This window comes from Hemibagrus wyckioides, linkage group LG11 (assembly GCF_019097595.1).
Source record: "Hemibagrus wyckioides isolate EC202008001 linkage group LG11, SWU_Hwy_1.0, whole genome shotgun sequence".
Classification (NCBI taxonomy): Eukaryota; Metazoa; Chordata; class Actinopteri; order Siluriformes; family Bagridae; genus Hemibagrus; species Hemibagrus wyckioides.
In genome coordinates, this window is record NC_080720.1 from 2,927,158 (window position 1) to 2,948,249 (window position 21,092).

The 21,092-nt window shown below is 37.1% G+C and overlaps 1 protein-coding gene across 3 annotated transcripts in view; it reads right to left on the minus strand.

Moving 5' to 3' along the window:
* Window positions 1–21,092, minus strand: part of negr1 (neuronal growth regulator 1) — a 186,279-nt gene that overhangs the window by 61,127 nt on the left and 104,060 nt on the right. For all 3 annotated transcript variants that reach the window (XM_058402881.1, XM_058402882.1, XM_058402883.1), the window contains exon 5: window positions 5,110–5,230. In XM_058402881.1, coding sequence (XP_058258864.1) covers window positions 5,110–5,230 — 121 coding nt within the window. The remainder of the gene's footprint in view (window positions 1–5,109; window positions 5,231–21,092) is intronic.

The window sequence follows — 21,092 nt, forward strand, 5'->3', positions numbered from 1 at the left end:
CGCCCACCTCGGCTTTACAGAAGTGCCAATGATCCATCGTTTAGACTTAACATTTACTGTTTTTGACCTGTTGCCACGGCGATATGGAAGACACCTGAAAAAATAAATAAATCAGTTTTCTGCTGCAGCAGTCAGACAAATAAAAAAGGGAAAGAATACACACACACACACACACACTTCCCTTCTGTTAGAAGATACGTTCACGTCGCTGTGAATTAACAAGCCAATTGAAAATGAGAGGGGGCGTGGCTCAAGTCTCTGCTCTGTAAAAGCAGCATCGTTGTCCAGTTTTCTGACGTGTAACGTGTCTGAGCTCGCTCCACATCTGGATGTCCACTGGATTTACTCGACGTGAATGAAACCTAAAGAACACTCAGATCACTGTGTCAGCATGACGTTCATATTTACAGCACAGCTGGGAGGCAACCTTCGCTTTGGGAATTAATTAACCATGAGGCGCTCATTAATTATTCATGAATTAGGGAATAAATTTAAATAATTTATTTACGTTTTATACATGCAAACATATACATATATGCCAGAAATAACGGTACCCTCATTAATAAAATAAAATAAAATAAAATAAAATAAAATAAAATAAAATAAAATAAAATAAAATAAAATAAAATAAAGAAAAAAATAAATACCCAAAAATAAAATTAAAATTTTGTGCTAAAAAAATTACTTGCGTACTAAAAAAAAAATAAATCATTAGCACTACATTAAAAAAAAAGTTTTACATTATTTTACAAATAACTATTTCTCTCAAAAACATTCTCACGTACAAAAATGAATTAATAATTTACATTAAATATACACAAATCTTACATATCTTGCACACACACACACACACACACACAATATAAATTATATTATTTTTCATTTTCATTTTTTCGGATGTTGTAATCATTGCCAAATTGACTGATTAAAAAGTCGCGAGAATATTTCTCCACATGAGAGATTTTAGATTTTTTAAATATTTTTGTTCGCTCATGATTATCGAAGGCAAAAAAAAAAGAAAAAGCCAAGGGCAAAGTGTGCTCTGTAAAAATATCAAGGAGGAGGTACAGGAGCCTTCAACTTCAAATAAAATAAATATAACCCAAAAAATGAAACATAAACCTCAGCACTCAGAAACAATTGAGAAAAAACATCTAGAGTGTTCTTCACTCACACTGTGTCTCAGTATCACGTCCTCGGTTTGAATAAACGTATACTGACGCATCCCGAATCTCTCTCTCTTTCTCTCTCTTTTTTCAGCACATCTGCTGTTCTGATATCACTAAATCCCTGGAGGTTGTAAAGAGGACATGACCCACATACAGAAAACGGCTGCTGCTGCATCTTATCAAATCCCCGAGCCGTAAAACACTCAAAGACGTCAAGACTAATCGACAGGAGTGTAACAAATGTGCTGATTAAATCAATAACTCAATAACTGAAACAGGAATCAGAAGTTTCTCAGAGCCTCCTGATCTAATCGTTAATATTCCCATCCGTGTCTCGTTAATGACAGTAAGCTAACATTTATCAGCAAATAACGTATAAGCAGCAGAGCAGAGCTGCGAGTCCGCAAACAGCAGCGTGGAGACGTGAGAGCTCCTGAACGCCGGCTTGTCATCAGCCTCGCACCCGGGCTGCATGTCTGACAAGCTCTGAAACTACACTAAAGTGTGGAGAGGACGGGAGCTCCGGCAGCATGCCGCCTCCCTAACCGCATTTGAATTGATGGAGTATCCGTGTTCTCTCGGAGCCGAGGAGACGCGCCTGACCTTATGTCCCACAAATCTCCAAGCAGCTGTTGTTTGCCCTCCTACAGAGATTTGTTAAAATGTTAGCAAAAGGTTTTACACAGAACAAAACTTCACAACACTGCCGGCTCACCATGACCCACCAGAACATCCGTGAGATATTCGAAGCTGATCTGATCAATCAGAGCTCACGTGAGTTAATTCTTCCCAAAAATGAAATAATTATTTATTTATTGTTTATTCAACACATTTCATTTCGAGGCTAAAATCTCAATGTTTTTAATAAAAAAAATTAATATGTATAATATGCATAATCTTTGATTACGAACAATACACAATGTAAAAAAAAATTGTCAAAAAGTGACAAAAATGTCAAAATAAAATATGAATTTCTTTTTAAAAACAAGATAAGCAAAGAAAAATAATAAATACCTGGAATAGATTTTTTAAATCTATTTATTAATTTATTTATTTGCTTGTTTATTTATTTATTTATTTAACAAAAATATTTCTTTCAGAAATATACACACATACTAAAATGATTGGCATCCAATAAATAATTTTAAATATAGACAATTTTTTCAATTTATTTTTTACATTTTTAAATGTATATAAATATTTATTTTTAATTTTTTTAAATGATATTTTTCGTTATAATTTCATTTTTATTTAGCTCAATTCCAAGCCAACAGCCCGATTTCTGAAATCATACAACAGCTACAAAGCATGATGTGTGAAGGTGAACACGAGTCCTCCGAGACACGTGAAGGGTTATAACGCTTCAGAAGATCATTTAAGATTCTCCAGAGCCGAAGCATTCAGAGCTTTATTACACGGCACTGTGATGAACGTTGTAGTCGATATAAAACCTAAAAAGCAGTTAATGTAAACGGAATGAATTTGGAATAATAATGACTGCAGTTAGTGTGTAGTGAGTCGAAAACCAAACAATTCATTATCCTTACGTTTATTATACCGTGCAAAAGTTTGTGCACCCCCCCAGGGCAAAATATGGAGGAACAACCAAAAAATTAAAAAAATAAATAAAACATTTAATTTTTACAGAAATGAGACATTTAGTGAATAATGAAGTCATTTTCACAGACGAGCAAACAAAAATGATATCAGCTCACACACACACACACACAAACACACACACACACACACACACAGACACAAACACACACACACCACCTAGAGGTAGTTCAGAGCATGTTTTTAGGAGGGTGGAGGAAACCAGAGAACTCCTGAGAATACACACACAGCCACTAGAAGAACATGAACAAAATTACGAACGTTTCTCCATACAGACAGTAACCCGAGCTCAGGATCGAACCGGGAGCCGGCTGTGAGGCTCCATCACTCCACCCTCCTTCTGAATGTAAAATAAATATTTGCTACTAATCCATACACTCATAAAGCCTGCTTCATATCCTCTGTGCATGTGGATTCTGTCTGCCACACAGACACACAAACACACACACACACACACAAACACACAAATTTTCAAGATGACAGCTCATGACAGCTGACATTGGTTGGAATAAACGAGTAAAAATGCTTAGTAAGCATGAAGTAAAACTCATGAAGTGGTTACATAGGTGTCTCTATTGTTATAAATGTTCATAATACTCTTATAGGCATGAATATAACAGGATCTACAGCACTGTACCAGTACACTAAGCTGCAAAATCACCTGCCATGATGACTGAACCAAGATCAGCCTGTAAAGTGCTATATCAAGCTATGACAAGTGTTATGTCAACCTTATGTCAACTATGACAATTGCTATAACAACCAAATGTCAATTATGACAAGTGCTCCATCAACCTTTTATCAAGCTTTGACAAGTGCTATGAGCATCTCATGTCAAGCTATGACAAATGCTATAACAACCATATATGAAGCTATAATAAGTACAATAAAAACTTTATATCAAGCTATGACAAGTGTAATAACAACCTTACGTTAACTAGGACAAGTGCTATAACAAGCTTATGTCAAGTTATGACAAATGCTATAAAAACCTTACCTCAAGCTATTTCAAGTGCTATAACAACCTTATGTAAAGCTATAACAAGTGCTATAACAACCTTATGTAACACTATAACAAGTGCTATAACAACCTTAAGTAAAGCTATCACAACTGCTATAACAACCTTATTTCAGCTAGGATGAGTGCTATAACAACCTCAAGTCAAGCTATGACAAGTGCTATAACAACCTCAAGTCAAGCTATGACAAGTGCTATAACAACCTCAAGTCAAGCTATGACAAGTGCTATAACAACCTTACGTCAACTAGAACCACTATTATAGCAACCTGACCTCAAGCTACAAGCTAAGAGTTGTGTTTCACAATCCAGGAACATTTCATTCGTAGCATTTTGTCTTTCTGTCCTTTTGTAAATAAAATGTAAAACAGATGTAGACTTTGCCTTTCTCCATTCAAAACCCACAGAGGGCACAAACTTTTGCACTCCACCGTATCTGCACCGCGTCTGAATGATTCAGAGCCAGCGACATTAATAACGGAGCTTGTACTGTATCTATGCTATAGACTGACGAGAGAGCAGGAAAACAAGCTAATGGCTTTCCGAGCATAACAAACGTAAAGTCTTAAATTAGGCAAACTCCAGAAGTAAAGCCAAATACGCCTCCTTGGCAATTTGAATAAATTGAGTGAAGCCTATAATTACAATTAGCGCACTGTGAACTGCTGATTCAGATCCTACTCAAAAAGAGTGAGTAAATGACGGGTAATGGGGTAATTTGGTATTTAAATTCAAGAACCAGCACTCGAGTCGACGCTGATTGACGCGTAAACTGCGAATGCTCTTTGCTGCTGCTGAGGTTATGCAAACATTTAATTAAAATGCAAGGTTAAGCCTCACGCTATACGGATCCTCCATAGAAGGAGGAAGGGCTGAAGGACGGAGAAGGAAGGCGCGGATCTTACCTCGGCGATAAGAGCCGTGAGCTAGAAATAATCTGATTGAATTTTAGATGTGCAGGGACGCATAGCGAGCGCTCCTGAGACTCAAGAGCATGAATAGTGATTATGAATATTCAGGGAAAATAAAAAAGTAAAGAGGGGGCGTTAATCCCATGTTTCTCAGCAGCTCTAAAAGAGGAACGTTTCTCATCTTCTCATATGGCCTGAATATTTACAGAAGAATGTGTATATTACATGACAGGCCTACTGACATTTCCAGAGCAAATCCAGGACCATCGGAGTCATAACGCATGATAATGTATGACGAGTAAATACATCAACGACAAACCAGCCGGAGATAAAAATCAAAGGCTTTTTATCATCCTGTTATTTTAGTTTACTTATTTATTTATTTTGCTCTTACCTCTTCTCCCCTTTATACCACTCAAACACCGGAGAGGGCACGGCAGCCGCCTCGCACCTCAGCAGTGCTTGGGAACCGAGCCGGACCCCGTGACTCTTCGTCTCATGGATAGAAGGTGGAACTGGAAAGAGATAAAAATATCCAGATAAGTGACATCAGAACAGGACAATTAACCCAATTTGTACTGTAGAAATACTGGTTTCAAAATTATTGGCACCCCATATTAATTTGATGAGGCCTTGCTAACCCAATTTGTTCTACCGAAATACCGGTTTCAGAATCATTGGCACCAATTATTAATTTGATGAGGCCTTGCTAACCCAATTTGCTCTGCAAAAATTCTTGTAGCAAAATTATTGGCACCCCTGTATATATTTCATAACTGATGCCTGTAGAAAAGAACAAGACCATTCTCGGTTCAAAAGTATTGCGCAATTATGACAAAATATGGGAATATGTATCCTGATATACAACCATAGTGAAAAATAAACCCTTAAAAACAAAAAAAACATTTTTATTGAATAAAAAATACAAAAATAAATCTTCACTTACAAAAAAGAACAGAAACCATCCATTCATCCATTTTCTATAGCCGCTTTATTCCTAATCAGGGTCACAGGGATCTGCTGGAGTCTATCCCAGCACACATTGGGTGAAAGGCAGGGGTACACCCTGGACAGGTCACCAGTCCATCACAGGGCCACACATATAGACAGACAACCACACACACTCACACTCACTCCTATGGGCAATTTAGAATTACCAATCAACCTAATGTACATGTTTTCGGACTGTGGGAGGAAACCGGAGTAAACCCACGCAGGCACAGGGAGAACACGCAAACTCCACACAGCTGTTCGAACCCAGGATTTGAACCCAGAACCTTCTTGCTGTGAGACCACTAAGCCACTGTGCTGCCCAAGAACGGAAACCTTTTATCATTAATATTCAAAATTCAGAAATATATCACGATATCTCAGAAAAGTGACATCATATCATCATATGAGCCAGTCCTGATAGGGACACATGTCACAAACCTGATCAAATTTTTTCTGTGTTTTTCCGGGCATGTTTCTGATTACTTCCTTGTTGAAATTCCCACCAGTGACCCAAAAATAATATGTAATCCTTTACACCCATTCTCTTAAAGGGTGCCAATAATTTCTCACACGACCATACCCACCCAAAACGCTACTAAAGGCAGATTTAAGAAATGTTACTTCATGCTGTAATCAAATCTTTCCAGAAGAAGAAAAAAAATGCAAACTAATAGAAAAAAATACCCTTCCGTGGTCAAAAGCAAAGGAAATGTAATGAGCGCTGTGCTGAGAAGGACCAGCTCTCCCCTGGGCTGGAGAAAAGAAAACCAGCAGCACACACTGATATATTGCTTAACACACCTTTAAAGGCTGAATAGCAACGGGCAGGTTGTGCAAAAATAAAATGAAATGAAGGTTGTTCCGTGTTCTCAAACATTGTGCAAATGACTGTGGCGGTGTGAGAGAGAGAGAGAAAGAGAGAGAGAGAGAGAGAGAGAGAGAGAGAGAGAGAGAGAGAAAGAGAGAGAGAGAGAGAGAGAGAGAGAGAGAGAGAGAGAGAGAGAAAGAGAGAGAGAGAGAGAGAGAGAGAGAGAGAAAGAGAGAGAGAGAGAGAGAGAGAGAGAGAGAGAGAGAGAGAGAGAGAGAGAGAGAGAGAGAGAGAGAGAGAGAGAGAGAGAGAGAGAGAGAGAGAGAGAGAGAGAGAGAGAGAGAGAGAGAGAGAGAGAGAGAGAGAAAGAGAGAGAGAGAGAGAGAGAGAGAGAAAGAGAGAGAGAGAGAGAGAGAGAGAGAGAGAGAGAGAGAGAGAGAAAGAAAGAGAGAGAGAGAGAGAGAGAGAGAGAGAGAGAGAGAAAGAGAGAGAGAGAGAGAGAGAGAGAGAGAGAGAGAGAGAGATGGCTGTAAGTACTGCCCATTTTATTTATTCCAATCTGCTGAGAGAACGTGAAAATGGCGAGATGTGATATCAGGGTCATGAGCAGACACGAAATCATCCTCCGTGTTCAATCAACAGGATAAAATGACACCTTTTAATGGTGTTAAATTACAAACATGCTTTTTTTTTTACATGGATATAAATAAACCGATAAACAAGATAAAGTCAGATGGCATTTCAGTCAGAGATTAAAAAAAAAGAAAGAACAGCAAGTGTTATAAGTGTCTTACGCCAACCTTAAGCAATGTCAAGCTATGTCAGATTAAAGCAGTATTCATAATAACCGATAGCTGCTGCAGTAAGCTTTAGGTACAGTATAGGTATAAGTACATTTCAGATGGCATGAAAGCTTATGTACTTTAGATAAGTACAGAGTTCATAAAACTCTTATAAGCATGAATATACCAAGACAACTCAGAATAATGAGTTGTAAATTCAGTTTTCTTGATGGATAAACCGAGATCAGCCTGGAAAATGCTATAACAACTTTAAGTGAACTACGACAAATTTTATAACAACCTTATGTCGAGTTATGTCAAGGTATGTCAGATTAAAGCAGTATTCACGATAGCCGATGGCTACTGCAGAAAGCTGTGGTAAAATTTTATGTAGGTATATCAAATGTACACCGAGCTGCGAAATCAGCTGTCATATGAATCAGCCTAGAAAGTGCTATAACAACCTTATGTCAAGTTATGTCAAGCTATATCAGATTAAAGCAGTATTCATGATAGCCGATGGCTACTGCAGAAAGCCGTGGGAAATTTTTTATTTAAGTGTATCAGACGTACACGAGCTGTAAAATCAGCTGTCATGGGAATCAGCCTAGAAAGTGCTATAACAACCTTATGTCAAGTTATGTCAAGCTATATCAGATTAAAGCAGTATTCATGATAGCCGATGGCTACTGCAGAAAGCCGTGGGAAATTTTTTATTTAAGTGTATCAGACGCATTACGAGCTGCGAAATCAGCTGTCATATGAATCAGCCTAGAAAGTGCTATAACAACCTTATGTCAAGTTATGTCAAGCTATATCAGATTAAAGCAGTATTCACGATAGCCGATGACTCCTGCAGTAAGCCGTGGTGAATGATTATGTAGGTATATCAGACGAACACCGAGCTGTAAAATCAGCTATCATGGGAATCTGCCTGGAAAGTGCTATAAGAACCTTATGTCAGCTTAACATATTATTTATGACAGCAATAAGCCCAATATGGCAGATGTACACCGAGCTACATTATCAGATTTGCGTCCGCAGGTGCCACAGAGGAAAATAATTCAGGAATCACATTCAGATCACATAAATGCAGAAGCTGACAAATCCTGAACAGACTCGAAGAGATGATAATAAAAATAGAACAGAAAATAACCGAAAACAACCGGGGTGATTCTGCTTTCTTCGGCAGAGAGAGAGAGAGAGAGAGAGAGAGAGAGAGATTCACGTTATGTCTTACTGGCTAGCGTTAAATTGCTTGCAATGTCTGAATTTCAGTCAGGTGCATTTATATTCCAGACGACCGAGCGTTTGAAAATCACCTGCGAGTCGTGGAGGTGCGAGGCTGTGTTCAGACTATTTATTTCTGAATTCTCTCTACACAGCTTTACTTAGAGGGCTTCATGAAACCTGCTCCTACTAAAACTGACATAATCCTACATAGTTGTTTATAAAGGCTTATTCCAGCAGGGGTCAGCTAGCATACAGAATGATTTCATTTATTTTTGCATTGCTAAAAGATGTACATCTGAGCCAAATGACATAAGGTTGTGACATTGTCCATACTGGCTTGTGTTATAACAGTTTACCTGCTAAGTCACTGTGACATAGTAGTGATGCCAAAATAATATACATAACACTTTCATTAGGGGGTTATAAGTCCTCGAGACAATCTTATAAGCAGGAAAATGGGAGGTGCTTTGTGCAAGTGACAAAATATACAGAACTGATTTCCATGACAATGCTATGGGTATGAATAGAGATCTTATAAGCAGGAATAGAGCAGGATATATCTGACATACAGTGCTATATTCACATCAGTTAGTGTTATAATGACCTTATGTCAGAAAAGGAAAGCAACATTGTACCATACAAACACAGAGACACAAAATCTTTTGACATGACATATGGTATTATAACAATCTTATTTCAACCTAAAACAGTATTTCTTGCAGTTGATATGTGTCAATAGGAATTAATAAATATTTATATCTGTATGTCAGAAGGCATGAAGAGCTTATGCAGACTCCTGCATTGTATCTTATAAGTGGTCATAAAACTCACATGAGCATGAATAGCCCTTCATATACCAGATATAACGGCTAGAAAATCAGCTTTCATGATGTACAAACCTAGATCAGGATGGGAATTGTTATAACAACCTTATGTCAACTACAGCCAATTCTAAAACACCCTTTTGCCAAAAAAATAACCTATATCAACCTAAAGCAGTGGTTATGACAGGTGACAGTCATCATATATTATGTGTACGTATTCATAGAAATCTCATAAACATGAATATGGCAGGATATACCAGAGGTACACTTTGCTACTTTGTCGGTTGTTATGACATTTGTATAGGTGAGGCATTATGGTGTTATAACAAAACCTTAAGTAAGCACCAAGCTGTGGCATCTTATGTCAATTCATTATAACTTAAGAAGTATTTATGACAATGTTTCTCAGAATATCAGTTTGTAGACATATTGTATAACAGTGCATATTATTTTATCAGTATGTAGACATATCAACAGGTGTCATAAAGGGCTTATGTAGGTGTCATGTAGCCCTACGAACACTGGTCTCAGGTTTTGCGTGGCTACAGGCTAGTGTGTGTTTGCTAACCATGGGATTTTTAAAAAGATCAGCTGTCGTCCCGCTCAGGGGTCGTGATGCCGAACAAACGCGTCTTGTTAAAGTGATTTTTCTCGCATTTAAAATATGCTCTAAATACAGAGAGATTTAAGCAGGCGGCGCTAAACGCTCACCCGTTTCATCACCGCTAAACAGCGCTGGAAGTCTATAGACTTTTAGTACTCACAATGCAGAGATTAAACATTTAAAATGAAGTCCATAAGACGCCTTTCGGTGCGTTTTTAGTGTCAGGTCCATGACAGATGGTGTAGTTTTTTTTCACAGTACCATGAAGGTGTGTAAGAGAAGGTGGATAATGCAACACGACGCAATAGCGATGCAATGCAGAGGAAAAACAAAGTGCTGTTTAAAAAAAAAATAATAAAAAATACAGTACTGTACAGCTCGTCTCTTTGCTACTCTCTTTCCAGCACTTAAAGAAGCGTCTTATTTCACATTAGAAGACTCTCGATGTTTCCCTGGCTCCTCTCAAGCCTCCATCTGTGCCTCAAAGCCTGGATTTTAAACAGATTATTTTCATTATTTCTTCTCTGCACGCTCTTCGGGGACAGCTTGAAAATTGCTGGACGGAAGACGAACGCAGCGTGGATGAAGTTTTGCCATATGTATTAGAAGTTTTTGCTCTTTTTAATTCGTGACGAGCGACTCCCGCTACCAGACCCGGCCCACTTTAAGAGTCCTCTGAGCATTTCTATCATCGAAACAGGCCAAAAAGCCAGCAGAAATGCATTATGGTATACCACAGAATGTAGTACGAGAATCTGAGGAATAATACATCAAGCAGTTTACACAGGGGTATTAACATCCGCAAGAGACGCTCACCGATGCTGAGCGTCTGTCATTTTACACGTTGTCATATGAACGTTTCGATACTGACATGATACGACGTGATGTTATGAGACGTCGTGTACCTCGCCGCTCTAATGAACAGACGACACGAGATGACTGGATGTTTTTCCGTTAATGATGAAAACAGCAAAACAGGCGGCAGAGTAGAAATATCAAGAGCAGGAAGTCTTCCTGTGAGACAAATAAACTCATCGAAACAAGTTTAAACACAATGTCAAAGCAGGGACATTAAAGAACAGCGTAAATATTAGCACTTCACTTCACTTGAGCGAGCACCGAGTACACGTACACACCTTTTGCTCAATTTGTTTGCAAATCATGACGCACTACGCTCATTTTTGCTGATCACACTACGCTGATCAGTCCCTCCTGTTTCGTGTTCGCAGAAATTAACGCAAAATCAAGCACATTCCCGCAATATTCTGATCCTGAGCTTGCAATTTTTTCAAAATGACGCAGATTCAATGCAAGAAGCGTGGTACTTGGCATACTGAATCAGACGTGGTAGCTCAGTGGGTAAGGTGTTATTACTGAGTAGAAGGTTTTGAGTTCGAATCCCAGGAGCACTAAAAGCTGCCACTGCTGGGCCCCTGAGCAAGGGCCTTAACATGGATCATGTGACTCTAAACAAATTCCATTCAATTCAGTTTTATTTGCATAGCGCTTTTAACACCAGACTTCGTCACAAAGCAGATTTACAGAAATTCAGAAAAAACTTTCCAAATTCAAATCTCCTAAATAATCTGAACGATTCTCTGAACACTTTTGACCAATCAGAGATGAGCACTGTTTCTAGCTCCATTTCTTTGACCAATCAGAGATGAGCACTGTTTCTAGCTCCATTTCTTTGACCAATCAGAGATGAGCACTGTTTCTAGCTCCATTTCTTTGACCAATCAGAGATGAGCACTGTTTCTAGCTCCATTTCTTTGACCAATCAGAGATGAGCACTGTTTCTAGCGCCATTTCTTTGACCAATCAGAGATGAGCACTGTTTCTAGCGCCATTTCTTTGACCAATCAGAGATGAGCACTGTTTCTAGTACCATAGAATTAGAAATGGTAGTTTTATTGCTAGCAAAAGCCAACATAAACACGGCTACTTAACATGGATCATAAGAGTTAGAGTAAGAGTTCCTCTAATACAAAAGCAAACTTCCACTGCTTCCCAATCTTTATTTATTTAATTCATTCTGTTAGACTTTTTATCCATTTCCAGTTACAGTCCATGTCGTGAAACAGCCTCGAAACAACTTCCTGTTCTTAATCACATAACAGCAGCTGTAAACAGTCTTTCCCTCACCTTGTCCTGTTTTTCTTTCTTAAAATGAATATGACAAAAGGTACAGCTTCACCTCCGACTGGTTCACAGCACTGACACTGGAGACTCCTTCCAGAAATGTTAGATAACTAACCCCCATCACCAATCACACGCTGTTTTAAATCGCTTTATGTGACGCGTCCGCCATACGAATCCCTGCAAATGTGCCGTTACTATGGAAACGGTACCGTACGTCCTGTACGTCTACACTGGGCAGAGTTTACAAGAAGAAATTAAAACAGCATCAATTGATTGAACTGATTAAAATGGAATTTGTTTCGAGTCACGTTGTCATGACATTTTTAGGACAGAAGAGTTTTTGCGCTTTGCGGTTTCACAACATTAAATCTCAATAAAAAAAGTCTTGTGCTTTAATACACCGTAAAGTGTAATTGTCTGCAAATTAATTAGAAGAGGTTAATAAAAAAAAGAGAAATAAAACACATCAGAAATGCTGTTAAAAGAAAAGAATCAACTTCCTGTGAGAACGGTAACTCCGCCGTCCTCACACCACATCCTTCACTAGCACAAAATGACCGCAGCAGGAAGGTGAAAATGTCCAAACCGGTCAATTTGTGTACATTAAGCTGGTTATCTGACCGAGTTCTGCAGCCGAAATGAGCAGGTTAAAACCCCGAACCTCCGTGTCCGGGAATAAATCCGGCTCTGATACATCCGAAGTGTCGTTAACGCTAGACATTTCCGAAAACAAGCCAGAAAAGTAGCCATCGAGTCATGGTGTCATGCAGTGCAGGAGGCCCTGTGTTTATTCCTCTAATGAATTAACCAGTGGCCTAAATTCTTCACGAGGCTGCCGTGATCACGGGAAACCGAGCGGCCTGAACCTGGCCCGGAGAACTCGGCTTTCTGAAAGTCACCCTTCACTGGAGAGCGGAAATAGCGCTCCTTGTTTACCTCAAACATTTGGCACATGAGGTGACATTCTGGCTGAAAGTGGAGTCAAAATATTTATCACCCGTTCAGGCATGCTGATCAGTTTACTTTCCCAAGGTCCGAGATTTCAGCTCGCTGCTCTGAATGAATTTGAAATTTGAATGAAATTTGAGCAGGAAGTTAAAGGGAAATTAAAACAAAATAAATACAAATAATTACAACTAGATAAGCAGAAATATTTACACATTTAATGTAATATAATATAATATAATATAATATAATATAATATAATATAATATAATATAATATAATATAATATAATATAATATAATAAGGTAGGATTATTTATAAAAAGTTTTATTATATAAAAAATGTCCTTTTTAAATATTTAAATAAATCTATGCTCAGGCATCACTTTTATATGAAAAGGTAACACAAATATGAGATTAGATCTGAGGTTATAAATTCATCAACCATTTAACAAATTTAAGATTAAACCCATCTTCATTTCGAACCCTTCCCAAACCTGCATTCAAGCCTGCGAGTGCACGAGTTAAACAAATAAAACCCTGACATTTGATGTTTTAACTCATTTCATCTTTCACTCCTGTAATCTTTAACAAGGCCAACTTCTTACCATGAGACCAGGAGATAAAACACGGCAAATTCAGACTGATTTGTCAGTTTAATCTGTTTATCTGCCGAAATCTAAAAGACTTAAAGTGAAGCTGTCAAGTTAAACTAATTTTTTCTGACGTCTTTTACAAGTCTCTTCAGGAAGGAGAAACGATCCGGAAAAAAAATAAAAAAATCACAGGCTAGTAGATAAGTCAGGAATAAAACACTCGGGGTTGTGCGGCTATAGAAAAATAAAATAAAATAATATAATATAAAATAAAATAAAAAACGTGATTATTTTTCTTTTTATTCCTCTAATTCCAATTCTTTCTTTATTTAATTTTGTTAGACTTTTTTTATCCATTTTTAGTTATATTAAATGTTGTGAAACAGCCACAAAACAACTTCCTGTTCTTAATATAATTCTGTTTTAAATCGGTTTATGTGAAGTTTATAGTAACAAGCCGTTACTATGGAAATGCTACCTTATCAGAACGGGCGTGTTAATACATCAGTACACCGCCTTCCACTCTGTAGTGCTTACTGTTAATAGATTTAACATAAAATTACGTCATATTACTTATTATTTCTATTCATACTTAATTTTTTGTTAGTTTATTACACTCTGTTCATTTATTAATTTAATTTTTATCATTTACACAGTCCCAGGATGAACAACCCATGTTCTAAAGTCACTGCAGGTTGTATAAATTTATTCTCTTGATTCTACTGCAGAAAATAAATCAACACCCTCCGACCAATCAAAATCAAGAATTCACTAAATATAAATAAATAGCAAATAAAGACATGGAGCAACAATGCAACTAAAACTGTTAAGTCAAAATGAAAGACATTTTTGTGTTGAAAAGATGAAGCTAGAAAAGAAATGAAAAAAAAGAAATAAAAAGATTAATATAAAGGATGTAATTTTTGTGGGATTATTTTCTTTTTTTAGCAATAAACCAGAAAATGAGGTAACCAGCAACACAGGACACATAGAGAAAGTTGAACTAGTTCTGAAAAAATAAAATAAAATAAAATGTAGCTCGATTTATCCTGACAAGAAGAAGAAGAAGAAAAATATAAATAAAAATAAATATATATAAAATATATATATATATATATATATATATATATATATATATATATATATATATATATAAATTATTATTTATGTATTTATTTATTTATTTATTCATTCATTCATTCATTCACTTAAAAATAATAAATAAAACGTCAGCTTAAAAAACAGTGAACATAATTGCAGAATCGAAATTGAAATAATCAGAATCAGGTGTTCCAATCACTTCCATGGCCACAGGTGTATAAAATCAAGCACCTAGGCATGCAGACTGTTTTTACAAACATTTGTGAAAGAATGGGTCGCTCTCAGGAGCTCAGTGAATTCCAGCGTGGAACTGTGATAGGATGCCACCTGTGCAACAAATCCAGTCGTGAAATTTCCTCGCTCCTAAATATTCCACAGTCAACTGTCAGCTGTATTATAAGAACGTGGAAGTGTTTGGGAACGACAGCAACTCAGCCACCAAGTGGTAGGCCACGTAAACTGACGGAGCGGGGTCAGCGGATGCTGAGGCGCATAGTGCGAAGAGGTCACCAACTTTCTGCAGAGTCCATCGCTACAGACCTCCAAACTTCATGTGGCCTTCAGATTAGCTCAAGAACAGTGCACAGAGAGCTTCATGGAATGGGTTTCCATGGCCGAGCAGCTGCATCCAAGCCATACATCACCAAGTGCAATGCAAAGCGTCGGATGCAGTGGTGTAAAGCACGCCGCCACTGGACTCTAGAGCAGTGGAGACGCGTTCTCTGGAGTGACCAATCGCGCTTCTCCATCTGGCAATCTGATGGACGAGTCTGGGTTTGGCGGTTGCCAGGAGAACGGTACTTGTCTGACTGCATTGTGCCAAGTGTAAAGTTTGGTGGAGGGGGGATTATGGTGTGGGGTTGTTTTTCAGGAGCTGGGCTTGGCCCCTTAGTTCCAGTGAAAGGAACTCTGAATGCTTCAGCATACCAAGACATTTTGGACAATTCCATGCTCCCAACTTTGTGGGAACAGTTTGGAGCTGGCCCCTTCCTCTTCCAACATGACTGTGCACCAGTGCACAAAGCAAGGTCCATAAAGACATGGATGACTGAGTCTGGTGTGGATGAACTTGACTGGCCTGCACAGAGTCCTGACCTCAACCCGATAGAACACCTTTGGGATGAATTAGAGCGGAGACTGAGAGCCAGACCTTCTCGTCCAACATCAGTGTGTGACCTCACAAATGCGCTTCTGGAAGAATGGTCAAAAATTCCCATAAACACACTCCTAAACCTTGTGGACAGCCTTCCCAGAAGAGTTGAAGCTGTTATAGCTGCAAAGGGTGGACCGACGTCATATTGAACCCTATGGATTAGGAATGGGATGTCACTTAAGTTCATATGCGAGTCAAGGCAGGTGAGCGAATACTAGTGAATATAGGCAATATAGTGTATATGTATATATATATAATAATTTTAATTATAAATTATATTATATATATATATATATATATATATATATATATATATTCAAAAAAATAAATAAAATGTCAGCTTAAAAAACATTAAATATAAGGTTTATTTTAAATTATTCTTAAATTCTATCTAATTTTTATTTATTTATTTATTTGCTGTATTTTCTTGTCAGGATAATTAGAGCTACCTGCTAAATCTCTTTTTTTTACTCTAAATGTCTTCTTTCAAGCCTTAGCAAATCTCGCAGCTGGAGACGGTTTGCTGATTCGGGGTTCTGCTGCTTGTCGTACGTTTAGACAGAATAAAAATCCCATTTCGGTCTGATTCACTGAATAAAGCGTGCGGTGGAAGCAGCAGTGTCAGACTCGCAATAAGAGCATACTTAACAGAGATTATACAGTATCACAAGAGAAGGATTATATATTTGCGTACAATTCTGTAGTCTCTTAAACAGAGAAAACAATCCATTCCCACAAATCCAAGACGCCAAGGAAAGTAATTCCGTCTTAAATGCAAATTCATCACTGAGTTGCCTGATTAAATTATACTGCTACTTTAAAGCGTCATCATTTTTGGCAGCACGCGACAGGATTAGCTAATGCAAAGCAGCAGTGTGAAAACATTAAAAAGCTCTAGAAGCCAAGTCATTTACAGCCTCCATAACAGCAGAGTGCAACTGTAAATCATTAGCAACTTCCCAAAGTTCCACCAGATGGAGGGTCTGGAAATAACAACCACGCTGTTTAGAGAAAGAGAAAAGAAGAAAAAAACACTAAGTGTGCTGCTGGGTTTACTGCTGGAGCTATTAAAACCTGATCACAAAGACGTTTAACCCTCAGAAGAAGAAGAAGAAGAAGAAGAGGAGGAGGAGCAAATGACAATGATTAAGTGGAAGAAGAAGAAGAAGAAGAAGAAGAAGAAGAAGAAGAAGAAGAAGAAGAAAAAGAAGAAGGAGGAGAAGGAGAAGAAGAAAAACAAGAAGAAGAAGAAGAAGGAGGAGGAGAATATGACGATGAATAAGTAGAAGAAGAAGAAGAAAAAGATGAAGAAAAAGAGGATGATGATGAAGAAAAAGTGGAAAAAGAAAAAGGTGATGATAATGTTGAAGAAAAGTGGAAGAAGAAGAAAAAGAAGATGATGAAGATGATGATGATGAAAAAGTTGAAGAACAATAAAAGAAGAAAAAGAAGAAGATAATGTTAATGATGAAAAAGTGAAAGAAGAAGAAGAAGAAGAAGAAGAAGAAGAAGAAGAAGAAGAAGAAGAAAAACAAGAAGAAAAACAAGAAGAAAAACAAGAAGAAGAAAATGAACAAGAAGAAAATTAAAAAAAAAAAGAAACTTAAAAATTTGGATCTGGTTTCGTATTATTCACAAAATAAAAAAAATCCTGAAAAATTTGTTCTATTTAAAAACTAATTTGGTTTCATTTCACTTCAATAAACTCTAAATGTATCTGTGTATCTGCTTCCTCTAAAACTCTGACACTCAGATCAGAACAATCCTGCAACTGAAAATGTAAAAACTCACTTCTAATGAGATATGACATGGAAAAACTCTCTGAAAAAATAAATAAATAAATAAATAAAACTTGCTTTACATTTAAAAACTTTTCAATAAAGAAAACTAAAACTGAGCTCTGATGAAAAACCTCTGATTGCAAAAACATGGAAACTCTGTATGATCTTAATTAAAATCTCAATTAAAATAAAGGTCAATTAAAAAAATTGACTTAAAAGCTCAAACTTCAATTTGATTGATTTTAAAAATCAGAAACTTTTATATAAAAAAACTGAAACTTTGATTTGACTGAAAAAAAAACCCCTCAAACTTTTTTTGGGAAAATTTAGTATAAATTTTTTTAATTAAAAAAACTTTTTGATTAAGAAAAAAAAAGAAATTAATTTCTTTTGAAAAAAAAATCCTGGAAAATTTTGATTTAAAAAAAAATCTTAAATTTAGTTCAACTGAAGAAACCCACATTTGTTAAATGTGAAAAATAAAAATCTCAAATTTGCTTTGATTTAAAAATGTAGTTCTGGTAAAAAAAGCAAAAAAAAAAGGGAATTCAGATTTGACTAAAAAACTCAAAACATATTTCTAATGAAAAATTCAAATTTGCTTCGAGCAAAAAAAAAATCAGAAACTTAAAAATTTTACAAACAAATTTTAAAAAACTTAAAAAATGTTTTAAGAAGTCAGTTTATTAAAAAAAATTTATATGATTAAAAAATGGACGTGTCACATCACACACACTGACTACAAAACAGCCTGGATTTCACCTCTGTGGATTTCTCTGAGAGATTATAATCACAATCTATAACATCAATCCATCCATCCATCCATCCATCCATTTTCTATACCCGCTTTATTCCTAATCAGGGTCACGGGGATCTGCTGGAGTCTATCCCAGCACACATTGGATGAAAGGCAGGGGTACACCCTGGACAGCATTACAGATTAGTAATGACATCATGCATTTCATCATCCATTTATAATAACGACGTTCACAGACAATCAATGAAAATCCTTTATTTATTTAATCAATTATTTAATCCTGATTAAAAATTGATTTTTTTCACTGCTTTTCTAAAAATCACCCTTGCTATAGGATTAATAAAAAACCACAAGATATATTCAGATTTATTATTCGATAATAATTAATAAAGAAAATACTAATTAGATAATCAATAATAATAAAAATAAGTAATCATTAAATGTTAATTATATATTAATATTATTTTATTTTAACATTTAATTTTAATATTAACTAACTTTGTTTTTAAACTTCTATCCAACTATCTTTCCATCCAAATCTTACCAACCATTTAAGAACCTATCTATCTATCTATCTATCTATCTATCTATCTATCTATCTATCTATCTATCTATCTATCTATCTATCTATCTATCTATCTATCTGTCTGTCTGCCTGTCTATATGCTCTCTATCTATCTATCTATCTATCTATCTATCTGTCTGTCTGTCTGTCTGTCTGTCTGTCTGTCTGTCTGTCTATCTATCTATCCATCCATCCATCCATCCATCCATCCATCCATCCATCCATCCATCCATCTCAAAATATGTAAAATATATATTTTATGATCTGATAAACTTTGATCAAGCTGTATGAATGTTAATTAAAGGAGTAGTGTGTAAATGATCTCTAGACATCATGTCCAATGTGATTATTAACGAACACGAAGCGTTTGATTGAAAAATGTCGATATTACAAATCCACCTCAGAAGGAATATGAGCTTATTAGATGCTTGACGATGACACGCTGGATTCCTGCATGGCAAAAGGTCCTGGACTAATGATTAAACAGAAATTATATTTTAATCTAATTCCCTTTGTTTGGTCTTTAAATGTCACTCTGATGGCTACAGTATTTGCAAGTCCATGTTCGCTAACCCTTAATTAGCTTCAGCACCGCGTGTCCATCTGCGTCTGGACACATTAAATGATTAATTGGTCCGTTTCCTGGCAAAGAACAGATTTATTTAGCAACTTAAATTAAACAAAAAAAAAACCAGTCCAATGAACATTTGTTTGTTTTAAACGCAAGGACCAATTAATACTCCACCTCTCCGGCCTGCTCAGGTCCGGCAAGGGTTTTTCTGCCCGGACGTAGTAATGGACTCATCAGTCCCTGACTTATCAGCTTACAAACAGAGAAACGGGAGGTTTTACGCCCGTCTCCAGCTCTTTTTGCGGCGTCGTGTCCGCCAGCGCTGGCTTGAGCAGCCAAGATTTATTAATTCATTAAGATTTCCATTTACTATTCAAGAATAACATCATGTTCCTCCTCTAATACGGCCAATCCTTATAAATAAGCGTCAAGCCGAGAAAGAAACAAAGGCAGGGCGAGGCGCGTAGAGAAAGAGCGAGCGAGGGAGGAACGTATTCGGCTGAATGGAAATCATTAAGTGCGGAGCCACAAATCTCTGTAAATATGACAAATTAGCTGCTGCCATATCAAATTGAAGAATAGATTCCATTTCGCACAGTGCAGTAAAGATGGTCAATCAAGACGATCCATTATTTGTCTGTGGGGCCTCATAATGTCAATCCGCCGTAATTATGGGGGTCTTGATGAAAATGAAAACGTATACGGCTCTCTGCCAGCGCATGCGACTTTTTTTCCGACGGCTCGGTTCACCCAGGTCTTTCAGGACTTCTAGTGGTCGATGTTATTTGAAGTCACGCCCTACGTTTGTCCACTACATCCACATTAAGCAGAAAGCAGGGCGTATTACAGCACTGTAATTAACAGCCATGAGCGTTATTAATGTGGACAATCAAAACGTCTCATCGTGAACTGCTCCATGTGCCGTGTTCAGAAAGAAACTACAGAATAAAAGCAGCTTGTAACCGACTGACTAGGAGAAAAAATAACACCCTCATTATTTTTATAAACTAAGAATAATAGACTATAATAATCTTTTTAGCATTATAGAGCTTTTCAGACTGCACTGAACTCCGGGTTCTCGTCGCTCAGAACCCCGCTTGTATCCCTGGGGTAGAGTTTTATAACCCTTTTTGCCCCAGGGTTATGAAACTCTGCTCTGAAGCAGGATCAGTACGGCAGTGTTTACAGTGCTAACTCCGGATCGCGGTGATAAACGTGTACAGTGTGAAATGATGCGCTGTTAGAATGTTACAGCTAATCACTTAGCAAAGAGAACCTGAACTGCGCCTCTATAAACGCGTAAAAACGCCTCGGTAGATAGAGTCAGGCGGCAAAACACTGAACATCACAGAAGCGATACCGTAGCGAGAGGGAAATACGTCCCGCTGAAAAATTAACGGAAGTCGGATATCAGCGTACGAATGGACATCTGGTGGAATAGACGACAAACTTAAAAAGAGCAAAAAAAGATGATAAAGCTGTGAAAGATAACAGAACCTGCTGGAGTGCAGAAGCTCAGACCT